The sequence below is a fragment of the Phodopus roborovskii genome, unplaced genomic scaffold (assembly GCF_943737965.1).
Source record: "Phodopus roborovskii unplaced genomic scaffold, PHOROB, whole genome shotgun sequence".
Taxonomy (NCBI): Eukaryota; Metazoa; Chordata; class Mammalia; order Rodentia; family Cricetidae; genus Phodopus; species Phodopus roborovskii.
Window position 1 is genome coordinate 28404591 of NW_026126434.1, and position 12396 is coordinate 28416986.

At 53.1% G+C, this 12396-nt stretch overlaps 1 protein-coding gene across 3 annotated transcripts in view; it reads left to right on the forward strand.

The window, feature by feature from the left end:
- The window catches only part of Grm4 (glutamate metabotropic receptor 4), a 79554-nt gene that overhangs the window by 60951 nt on the left and 6207 nt on the right, over positions 1–12396 (forward strand). For all 3 annotated transcript variants that reach the window (XM_051187175.1, XM_051187177.1, XM_051187176.1), the window contains 3 exons: positions 8640–8840; positions 9045–9181; positions 11341–12276. In XM_051187175.1, coding sequence (XP_051043132.1) covers positions 8640–8840; positions 9045–9181; positions 11341–12276 — 1274 coding nt within the window. The remainder of the gene's footprint in view (positions 1–8639; positions 8841–9044; positions 9182–11340; positions 12277–12396) is intronic.

Sequence of the window (12396 nt, forward strand, 5' to 3'; positions counted from 1 at the left end):
GCTCTCTGGAGTCACTCCTGTTTGTGGGGATTCAGAGAAAAATCTGGTAGTATCTGGGGGCTGAGCCCAGACTCAGGCTCCAGGGAGGACACCTCTGAGGCAATGCCCAGGTGCAATCCCAGAATCCCCGCTGCCTGTTGGAGCAGGCAGGCAAAGGCCTTCTGAGTGTGTGGAGCTTCGCTGGGTGCCTGGGGCCAGCTCTGTGACCCCCTGACCTTGGATTGATCCTCTGAGGGATGGGGCTGATGTGAGCTGGCCCAGGGGGTCTGCAGGAGGAAGTGGGGACACTAATTGGAGGCACTGTCTGAACTGAAAAGCGGAAGCTCTGCACCCTCGCTGAGCTTTACAGCCACCTGGGGAGTGCTTAGGGTATCCATCAGAACCCCATCCCAGGTAGGACTGGCTTCTTAAAGCTACCTTGGTGACTTAAATGGGGACTTGGGGTGGGGCTTGGATTTGAGGCTTAGTCCTTGGGGAGTGACCTGGGAAGACTCATGAATATTCATACCTACCTGTCGCCACCAGGGCAGTCTACTACCCAACCACAAGAGCTTTTATCTTATTTACAGGGTTTCTTGTAGCTTAGGTTGGTCTCAAAGTCTTGATGTAGTTGAGGGTGACCTTGAACTCCTGACTCTCCTGCCTCTACCTCTCAAGTGCTAGGATTGAAAGCATGTGCCACCAGGCCTGGTTTTTTATTTATTTGTTTGTTTTTGAGACTGAGTCTTACTCTGTAGTCCAGGCTGGTCTCAAACTTGTAGTGATCCTCCTGCTTCAACCTCCCTGCTACTTGAACCACAGTACCCAGAACACCAGGGTTTGTTGAAAATTCCCAGGAACATGTTCTGCGCAGGCACCAGAGGCTTTGTGGCGAAGCAGGAGGAGTGTGGTAGTCATTGGTGTAAGCTCAAGCAGATGGACAGGATGCTATGGAAGGACAGCTATAGAAGACCCTGCCCATCCCCATGTGAGTTTCTTGGTACAGAGTTTTCTGCTATAGAAGATAGGACTGTACCATCCTGAGGGTGAGTGGTTTAGACTGTCTCAGGGCTAACACCCATTCTGCAGAAGAGAAAACCATGGCCATGTGCAAGCATCGCAGTGCTAGAGTTGGCAGGATACGCAGTTTGATTCCAAGTATCATGGCCTTGGAGATGAACTGGGAACCCTACCCCATAGCTCCTCTTTTTCCCTCCTCTAAGTCCAGAGCTTCTTTTATCTTCATCCAGCACAGGTGGCCAGAAGCCTGGTGGGACTTATGTGCCCACCTCCCCCCTTCATTGGAGCCTGGCTTCCAGCCCTCTCCCCTACTGACACTGCTCTGCTCCTTGCAGTGGGACTGAAGTTGACTTCCTCTGGGACAGCTTTGTTTGGGATAGGAAAGAAGAGAGGAGGCAGTAAGAAAGGCCACCCTGGGGACAGTGGGGACCAGTCCTGGGTCCTTGGAGGACGAAGAGAAGCAGCCCTCTTTCTCTGGGTTCTCTGAAGCAGTGGGGTCTCAGAGGTCTCAGCATTGCTCTAGTGTGCACAGACAGCTGGCATGCAGTGACAGGGACAGGGCTTTGTGATGCAGGTAAGGAAGGCACCAGCATGCACTAGTTTTTCCCGAGACAGCTATGGGAGCTTGTAGACCTGGGTGTGACCTTGAGCAGGTCCTCATTTGTAACTGGCATCCAGCCATCCTGCTGAGCCTCCAGAGCCCTGGGACAGGAATGGCCCTCCCTTACAGCCTCCCTGGGATGATGGCAGCTGACTTGCTGTTGGCCTGTGGACTGCTCACACTAACTGAGAAGGGTCACAGGAGAAGCAGTCTATGGCTGTCAGGCCCAGGAGGGCAATGCCTGCCACCTGCCTCCTTCATGCCCAGCCCTTCCCCAGGAGCTCACTGAGCAGGCTTGGGAATTAAAGTCATAAACAAAGCAGATGTGGCATCCGTCTTTTTGACAGCATTGCCAGCCAGGTGATCGCTGAGCAGAGGAAGGCTCGGTTTATGAGGAGATAGGAAAAATTTACTGTTGGCTGCTCCCAGGGGCTGGAAGTCCAGAGAGGGAGGGCAGGATGGGATGGCAGGGCCTGTGTAGGGAGGTTCTAGTTACCCATTGTGCTAACTGCAGCCACAACAATACCACACACAGCTATCCCAACAGCCAGTTTAAATTGCATTTATTCATTTATCAAGATCTGTCCTAGGGTTTTGCATTTCATCTTTTAGGTAACCCATTTTACAGATGAGGAATCTGAGGCACAGCCAGGTTAAGTAAGGACTTACTTGCCTAAGGTCATACATGTAGTAACTGACAGAGCTGGGATTTGGACCCAGGGCTCTAGAGATGTCCTGCCTCAGGCTTCCTTAGCCTTCTTCTCTTCTTCTTCTTCACAGAGGCATCAAAAAAAAATCTTCCTTTTGGGGAAAATGAGGAAGGACAGTATTTTGGGGGCACCTACTGTGTGCCAGCCTTGCACCCATTAGGAACTCCTAGTCCTTCAAACTGTCAGGGGTTTGGTGGCCAGGGTATGCCCCAAGCCCTTTTCGTGGTTACTCAACCAGGAAATCACTGGCTTTTATTTAGATGCTGACTATGGGGCTGGAAGATGGTTCAGTCAGAAAATCACTTGTCTTGCAAGTGTAAGCAACTGACCTTACCAAGCCACAGGATTCATGCCTGGGATTCCATTCTAGGGAAGTGGGGCCAGGCAGATCCCTGGGCTTGGTGGCCAGTTAGCCTAGTCCACTCAATGAATTCAGATCAGCGAGAGACCCTATATCAAAACAGAAACAAAAATAAAAAAATCCCTACATGGATGGCTTCTGAGGGATGGCATTTGAAGCTAAACTCTGACCTACACAGAGAGGGGGGCAGAGAGAAAGGGAGAGGGAGAAAGGCTGACTTGTGCAGCCTGTGCTCATTCCACTGGGAATAGAACTAACTGCCTCATAATTCTCTGGTAGTTTGGCCAGGGTTGTGGTATAGCTTGACAGTTCCAGAGAGGAGAGAGCCAGTCCTAGGGGACATTGGAGGGGAGTTGGGAGGTTCTGGGAGCCTAGATAGGTTATACATTCAGGTGACACTTCAGCAAACACCTGAGGACACACACACAGAGAAAAAGAGGGAGAGAGGGAGAGAGATAAAGAGAGAGAGAAGTGAGACCATGCCTGTTAGAAGGTAGAGGGCAGTGTGTGCAAAGGGCCTGAGTTGGCTCATGCCTGTAAGGTGTAAGGAAACTCCCACAGGGCTGAAGCTGAACAAGAGAAGGGAAGGCTAGACCGGTAGAGAGGGGTGGCCTGGGTCACATGGCACTTAGCAAAGCCTAGCTGAGTGAAAGAATGGGAGGATGTACCGATGTTCTAACTGTCCCTTTGTCTGCTGTCTGGGAAGGAGGCTGCTGGATGAATGGTGGAAATGGCAAGGAGGTTGGCTGCAACCCAGGAAAGTCTGGGTCAAGGCCATAACTATGGTGAGCAGGGGTCAGGTTTGGGCAATTTTTCAGTGTGGCTGCAGAACTCGCTGAAGGACTTCAGGCCAGTGAAAGAGGACAAGAAACCAAGGATGGAGCCTGAGCTGGCAATAGAGGATGCTCCTGATCTGGGAGGGGCAGGATGGAGGAGAGGTGGGCGTGGACATGCTGGGGCTTGGTCTAGGATCTCAGGGAGCATCTTGAAGATACACAGAAGGGTGGAAAGGGAGAGGAAAGTGAAGGGAGCCCCGGCAGGGAAATGGCCTTGCACAGTGTGGCTCGAGAGGGGATGCAGCACCCACTGGACTTGGCCAGCTTTGGGAGGAGGTCCCCAGGGAGACAGAGCCCACACACTTGGTTTCCGCTGCCATCTCTCTGTGTTCCCTTCCTGGACTCCTGCCCTTTCCTGTTCACACACCTGCTCCTGCCTGGTAGTACAGCTGCAATTTCAGCAGCTGGGAGGCTGAGGCAGGAGGATCACCTGGTATTGGAGGCTAACTTGGGCTACAGAGTGAGACCCTATCCCCCCAAAACAAACAAAGCCCTCTAACTAAGCAAACAGAAATATAAACAACAGGTGTGGAATCAGGTATTAAAGCCTGGCAGGACTGAAGGCGACATGAAAGTGAACCTTGTTTGTACCTCCTCGTGGGATGGTTCAGCCCAGGGCGAGGAGGTGACTAGTGTGTGTATGGCATGTGTGTTTATGTGAATGTCTGTGTATGGGGGTGTGTGTGTGTGTGTGTGTGTGTGTATTTATATGAATGTCTGTGCACAGGTGTGTCTGTGTGTGTGTATAGACACAAACATGGATCTGTGGATATATGGGGCTGGTGAGGGAACTGGTTCAAACCAGAAGGTGTCTACAGGAGTGGTACTCAGGACTGTGCAGGGTGGGTCACATGGGGGAGTGGAGAGGAGCCGTGGACGCTGGTTATTTCAACCTTGAGAACTTATTCTGATTACAATTTACAACCTGGTGACAAAGGCTGCAGTCCCTGCAGTAACTACTGCTCAGGGCTTTGAGAGAGAAAACCCTCCCCAGTTCCCAGCTGCCTGTCACCTGTGGCTGAGCCAAATGCATCTCTGCCTCATGGCGCCCCTGGACACAATTAGGACATCTTCACCATGTGTCTGGAATGTATTTCCTCCTGTGGCTGTTCACACATGTGCCTCCCCTCCTCCCAGAGCTTCCAGGCTCCGGCTGGGCCTGGGGTTCCACACATCACATCCATCACATCTGTCATCTGCAAGAGAGAAGACAGTGACTCCCCTTTCCCCTGCCACTTCCCTGCTCTAGACCTGCAGGCAGGGAGTCCCTAATGTTGTCTTTAGGCCTGGCTAGACAGGGGGACAGTCTGGATCTAGGACAGACAGAAAGAGCAGCATGGGGACCCCTGGAGCAAGAGGTCAGGGTTTAGACCACCACCCCATTGAAGGGCACTTTGACATGTCATTATTGCCTTCCATGGGGTACAGGCCTGGAGCCCAAGGCTGGGAAGTGAAGGAAAAGGAAGGAAAGGGGTAGAGATATAGAAGATAGAGATACAGAACTCTCTCACAGCTGGCCCACTCTTGGTAGGCTTCCTCCTTAGTATGTGTCATCTGTAGGTGGGCTAGCATACTGAGGAGTCAGTGGCCAGCCCTGTGATATTTCCAGCTGGAGAGTCAGGAGGGCTGGGCATGAGTCTGCACTCAAAGCCCTTCCACACCACTCCAGCAGGGACAGACTTCCTGGCCGAGGCAGCTCCTGGAGGCAGTCTGCATTCTTAGTCCCTTTCCCCAGTGACCTATGACCCCAGTGGAAGCACAGAGTGTCCCCGAGCCAGGGCTTCACCAGGGTTGTGTGGAAAGGTTCCACAGGACCCAGGGGCTGGGGAGGCCAGGGGTTTTGCTCTGGAGGGGCAGCCGGGCTCTAAGCCACATTTGCAGCTGCAGCCTCCTGCTCCATTCTGTGTCCTGGTGTGACAAGTGACTCCTTGTTAGATGTGCATGAGTAGAGGTGGGGTGGCAAGTGGGAGGGAATGGACTTCAGGGCCGGGTGGGGGTTACGGGGGTCCTGGCTGGGATACGGAGCTGAGTCCGGGTTTTGGGAGAGGCTTTTGGGAACTGAGTCCCCCCTCCACCTTTTACTCTTCTTGCCTCTCAGCACCCCATGCTGGAGGTGCTGACAAGGAGGCAGGATGGGCAGACTGGACCACCTGCACTCTGCTGCTCCAGCTGTTTGTGTCTTGATTTGGAACTGATGGTGCTGTTAGCAGATTAGACAGTGAGGCACAGGGACATGTGGTAGGAGAGGGATCAGGGTACTCACCCTGCCACCCAGAGGGCCTGCTCCGTCTGAGTGCCTGGAGCACGCCTCTCCTGGCCTGCTTTCTTATTTGTGACAAGAGGGTTGAGGCAGGTAACCAACAGCCCCCCCAGGAAATGCTGGCATCTCCAGTGTCCACTTAACCATTAAATGCCTATCCTGGCTGAGCCAAGGATAACCCTGGCCAGAAGGGTTAAGTGACCAGGCCAGCTATTAGTGACAGGTGCCACAGTCCATCACCCCCACCTCTGAGATCCAAGTGACTGTGAGTGCCTTTCCTGGTGTGAGGGGATTGGATAGTGGAACACACACTAGAGATGGGCACTGAGTTCTCCCTACCCCAGGTCTGCTTCTGAGGTGGCCTGGGCAGAGGGATGGACATGTTGACCTCTAGAGTTCCTAGGGAGTGGGGGCTGAGTGCATGTTCTCCCTGTCCTTGGGCAGGATCTGGGAGAATGGCTGAGATGCAGATAGTACCCTGTTCTGCTTTGTGGCTAGGCAGTGTGCAGGACTATGGCTTGCAAGTTCCCTGGACTTCCTGAGGGCTCTGCCCACTTTCTCCCTTCCTCTGCCAGCACCTCTGAAGTCATTCTTGCTTGCTTTCTTCCCATGCCTAGCACAGGATAGGCCTGGGGTTAGGATGCCTGCATCTAGCTCTTGCTAGGATCCTGCTTGTTGCCCAGAGTTTCTGTGCCTTAGCTTCTCTATCTCTGCAAAGAGACTTATCACTCGTGGCATCGAGGGAAAGATTCAGTGACATCCTGAATGGAAACAGAGCTGACGCCTCCAAGTTGTCCACTGATCTCCACATGTGGGTGGTGGCACAGGAGCTCACACACATAATGAATAGTAAATGTAATTCAAAAAACTTTCAAAAAGAAATAAAGGGGCCGGAGAGATGGCTCAGTGGTCAAGAGCACTCATCGCTCTCTCAGAGGACCTAGGTCAGTTCCCAGCACCCACATGGCAGCTCACAGCCATGAATAACTGCAGCTCCAGGGGACCCATGCCCTTTGCTCACCTTCACTGGCATGCACACGGTGCACATACATGCATGCAGACAAAACACTCATACACATAAAATAAATCTTAAAAAACACTAAAGGATTTGGGGCTGTGTGCACGGCAGGGCAGGTAGGACCCCCATGGCCCGGTTCCTAACAGCCTCTTCTTACCCCTTACACCCCTCCTTCCTGCCTTTCCCCATGGTAGGAGCATAGCGCATTTGTATTTTATGGCCAAACTATTTTGAATTTTGTTGTCTGGCCCTCAGTGCCCTGCCATCTCCCTCCCTTTGCAGGACCACAGCTCCTGTCCTCTGACTTCTGGTCCTCCCTGTTCTCCACCCTGGTTTCTTAAGTAGCTGGTTCTTTAGTCTTTTCCTGACCCTCAACCCACGGTCTCCATCTCGATCCTCCTCTCTGTGGCAGTCTCATATGTGCTAATACAAATTTACTCATTAAATCTTTGTTGTATTTTACAAAAAAAAAAAAATACTAAAGAATTCAACAAACTGATCCACAAAGCCTGGCACATACAGGCTCACCACAGCTCCTAGTCCATCTGAGCTCAGCAGATATTGGAAGGCGTGGGTTTTTAAATCATCACTATCATGTAGCCCAGGAAGGAGACTTCCTGGATGTTGCAGCCCAGGGGTCTCTGCTGCCACTTCAGAAGCCCCCTTCCTGGCCTCTCTTGCCCAGATGACACTGTTAGGTCACCTGCCTGTGTCTAGCTTCCTCACAGTTTCACAGTCAGCCAGAGGACACCCAGACCTCCCTCAGGAAGCTCGGGGATTTACACAGGGCTGCTGAGCAGAGTCAGGGTGGCCATCCAGGGGAGTGTTGTAAGAAGCAAGCCTTCCTGCGAATGTGCAAACATCTCCCCCTTCTCCTAAGGCCCCAGTCACAACCAAAGTTTGAGTCTACCACATTTCACCTGGGAAACTGATGAGTTTACTAGACTTAGTTGTAGGATGTGGGGGAGGGATTTCTGGCAGGAGTAGCCACACTAGAAGGGCTGTCTGAAGGACAGCTCCTCGAGGGCACACAGATGGAGCACCCTTCCTCCATTCATGTCCCCCAGCAAAGCCACATGAAATTAGGGAAGAATTGCATCCAAGTGGCTGGGAAGAGCGGCTAGAAACTCACAGGAGGGCACGGTGATCCTTGCATCCCTTCCTTCTGTGAAAGACTCAGCTGTGAGGAGCTGTTGTTGCTGCAGGCACAGCTGGTCTGATGAAGATGGGAGGATGGTACCCGACGATGGGGGAGGGCACATGCAGGAAGGGGGCACTTCAGTCAGGAGAAGGCTACTAGATGGGTCACTCACCCAGCTGCCAGGAAGGCTGTGACTGAAGTGAGCAGGCATGGCACTTGTGGTGTCAAGTGACTAGAAGCCATTGAGGGCATCAGGAAGCCAGATTTTTGGGCCTCCTTTTATCTGTTTCTTAGGGAGAAGGTGTCATGCTCTGGAGTGACAGCCCAAGGTGAGCTGCTTTTGGGATACCATGGCCCTTGGGAGACACACAGCTACTGTCCTGGCTGTTCCCAAGCCTGTGGGGGCAACTGTTTCCTTGGTGATCCCAGGTCAGCTGAGAGAGGGCTTACAGATGCTAGAGCCCTAAGGACATTACCAGATCAGTGCCTGCTGATGGTGGCAGGATCAAGGGCCTTGTCCTGGATGTTCTGGGGCCTAGTGGGATATAGTGTAGGACTACAGACTCACCCTTGTACCTTCTGGCTCCTTTGGAGCTCCCTCCCATGTTCACATGGGGATGAAGCAGTCACAGGGGTTCAAATCAGGACACCTGGCTGATGCTCAGGCTTCCACTGCTGAGCTCAAAGGTGCCCGGCATGGTGTTCCCTCACAGACCGAGAGCGCATCGGGCAGGACTCGGCCTATGAGCAGGAGGGGAAGGTGCAATTCGTGATTGACGCTGTGTATGCCATGGGCCACGCACTGCATGCCATGCATCGTGACCTGTGTCCTGGTCGTGTAGGACTCTGCCCTCGAATGGACCCTGTGGATGGTACCCAGCTGCTTAAGTACATCCGAAATGTCAACTTCTCAGGTGGGGGCATGAAGCAGGACACTACTTGACTCTGGGGTGGCCTGGGCCATGCAGCTGCAGGGTATAGAGATCTGGGTTCACAGGGGTTGGGAATGGTGGTCTCCTGAGACTTCTGTGCAGGAGTCTTCCCAGAGATGCCTCTGTTTTGAGTTTGTAAGCCCTCCCTGTGCCTGGGTAAAGGCTCAGCAAAGTCCTTGCATGCAGGCATTGCAGGGAACCCTGTAACCTTCAACGAGAATGGAGATGCACCAGGACGTTATGACATCTACCAGTACCAACTGCGCAATGGCTCAGCTGAGTACAAAGTCATCGGCTCCTGGACTGACCACCTGCACCTCAGAGTAAGCGTGAGGGCAGGGAGGGAACATGGGGAACAGAGTGACAGGCCTGGCTGGGCCGGAGGTCACTGGCTGACACCAAGTGATTTGAGAGTGAGTCACTGGCTGCTTAGACCTCATTTTACCCAAGAGATGCCATGGCTTTCCTTCTTGCCATTGAGGTAATACCCCCAGCCACGAAACAGTTTTGTTTTGCTTTGGGTTTTGTTGTTGAGAGGAAGCACCCATAGTGAATTGTCTAGGGCTTGGTCTCTGTACTGCAAGGATGGAGGGGAGGGAGCTGTTCTCAGTGCTCAAAGCAGGACCTTGCAGTCTCTTCCAGGCATCCTCTCTAGGCAAGGAACCCTTGCAGCCCTGCCCAGCGTGGATCCCCTTATTCTACATCTCAGAGCCTTTCCACCTGGAGCAAAAGTCTCAGGATGCTATCCCTAGGGAGTGATTCTCCTGAGACCACGTAGCTTGTTGGGACAGAATCTGTTCTTGGAACAAGGTTCCCTAGTGCCTGGTAGAGAGAAGGTAGTTTGGGGTGTGCTATGCACAGAGGACAGAGGTAGCCAGGGCTGTTCACAGTGGCAGCCCAACGTGTGTGCATGCTTGTGTGCGAGTGCACCCCTCTATAGCACAATTCTAACAGTGAGATCTTCCTGAGAGGCAGGCAGCTCTGTGAGGTGGATATTGTCCTGTCCCTCTTCCTGGGCCTGACGGCTGGGTAGGTGTGTGTGTGTGTGTGTTGTTCTGAACATCCCCTCTTCCCTCCCTGCCAGCCTATCTGTCCAGTCCAGGGCACTCTTCTGATTCCTGTTCTGCCCCTGAACTCAGGAAGGGACAGAGTCACAGGGTGAGATAAAGTGAGGGCTGAGTTTTTCAGCTCTCTCCCTGGGTGACTAGGAGCCATAGCAGGCAAGCTTGCTGGAGCTGAGGGAGAGGAAGGGCCACCAGGTGCCCTAAGTAGATCTGCAGGTGACGGAAGCTCTCCTAGTGAAGTATCACAGTGTCCCCTGTGGGAGGCAAAGTGGCTTTGCACCGGCTACTCTTGGAACAGATGGAGAACAGAAGCTCTCATTGGAGGTGCACAGCCCTCTAGCCATAGTGTCCACCCTAGGGCTGGACCATTTTCATGGGAACCAGGGTTTTCCAGAACATCTACCATTTTTCCTTCAGTACCACTACATAGACACTGCTCCCTTTGGCTGCTAGAGTGATACATCCCATAATATACAGAACCCAAGTAAACGTCTTCATGTAGGCTTTCTTTATACCTTGCCTTTCTCCATTCCCTTCTACTTTGTTCGGGAGCTCTCTGAACAGCTTCAACCAGCTGAACACATGCCTGCAAGAAAGGGCATCTAATAAATACACATGCGCGCACGCGCGTGCACACACACTGTCCTATCTGGCCAAGCTTGCTGCTCTGAGAACAAACTGACTGCCTGGCTGCTCTTTGACCAGGGCTCCCCAGGTTAATCAGGCTCCCTGGTCCAGCACCTGTAGCTCCTCCTGGCTACCAGGTTACTTCCTACAATGTTGTAAGGAATTTGGTAGAGTGTGATAACACTCCTGTGGCTTGCTTTGCTTTCAGCAAGTCCTATAACTTAGCTCTCATTGTGAGTCAGATGTGGAGGAATGCTGAACACTCATTAAGTGGCTTCTGATTAAACCTTTGTTCCTTGCTTTCAGCTGAGCAAGACTCGGGAGTCGCTGGGTGGAAGGAAGCTCAGGGCCAGCTGTGAGACACTCATTGTCCACTCCACAGGGCACGAGAACCACCGGGAGGGGCTTGTCCACATAGGTGGAGGTCTAGGCATTTCTAACTCACTTCTGGCAGCGTGATTTCCAGGCCTTGGGGTTTGGAAGTAGGGACTCCCCGGGTCTTTGCCCTGCATCAGTATGACTGTAGGGTATCATTTCTGTGTTATCTAGACTCAGTTTGTCCAGATGAGTGTTGAGTGTTTCAATTCTCACTAGGTTAGTGGTGTCGGGGTCACATGGGTAAGCTGTCTGATTCTAACTGTCAGCCAGTCAGCTCTGATGAAGTCCAGGAAGCTGGGCCTTTGGCCAGTGATGGACTGATTCAGGTGTGAAGCCAGAGAGATCATCTCGAGGGTAAGTCTGGGCACTGCCAGCATGTCCTTAAGCCAGATCTATGGTGCTGTCATTGCTAGATAGAGCGGATGCAGTGGCCAGGGAGTGGCCAGCAGCTGCCGCGCTCCATCTGCAGTCTGCCCTGCCAGCCGGGTGAGCGGAAGAAGACGGTGAAGGGCATGGCTTGCTGCTGGCACTGTGAGCCCTGCACAGGGTACCAGTACCAGGTGGACCGCTACACCTGTAAAACCTGCCCGTACGACATGCGGCCCACGGAGAACCGCACAAGCTGCCAGCCCATTCCCATCATCAAGTTGGAGTGGGACTCGCCCTGGGCTGTGCTGCCCCTCTTCCTGGCTGTGGTGGGCATTGGTGCCACATTGTTTGTGGTGGTCACTTTTGTACGCTACAATGATACTCCTATTGTCAAGGCCTCAGGCCGGGAGCTGAGTTACGTGCTGCTGGCGGGCATCTTTCTGTGCTACGCCACTACCTTCCTCATGATTGCAGAGCCAGACCTGGGGACTTGTTCACTCCGCCGTATCTTCCTGGGGCTCGGCATGAGTATCAGCTATGCAGCCCTGCTCACCAAGACCAACCGCATTTACCGCATCTTTGAACAGGGCAAGCGGTCAGTCAGTGCCCCACGCTTCATCAGCCCAGCCTCACAGCTGGCCATCACCTTCAGCCTCATCTCCCTCCAGCTGCTTGGCATCTGTGTGTGGTTTGTGGTGGACCCCTCCCACTCAGTGGTGGACTTCCAGGACCAACGGACACTTGATCCCCGCTTTGCCAGGGGTGTGCTCAAGTGTGACATCTCTGACCTGTCACTCATCTGCCTGCTGGGCTACAGCATGCTGCTCATGGTCACCTGTACTGTGTATGCCATCAAGACTCGAGGTGTGCCTGAGACCTTCAACGAGGCCAAGCCCATTGGCTTCACCATGTACACCACCTGTATCGTCTGGCTGGCCTTCATCCCCATCTTCTTTGGCACCTCACAGTCGGCCGACAAGGTGGGTGGGTGGGGGTCGGGGGTGTGGCCCAGTGGGAAGTGAGAGCAGAGCCCCTGGAGCCCCTGGAGACACCTTTTATACCTCATTCTGCTTTCTCTCTCAGTTGTAAGTTTCCCCCTC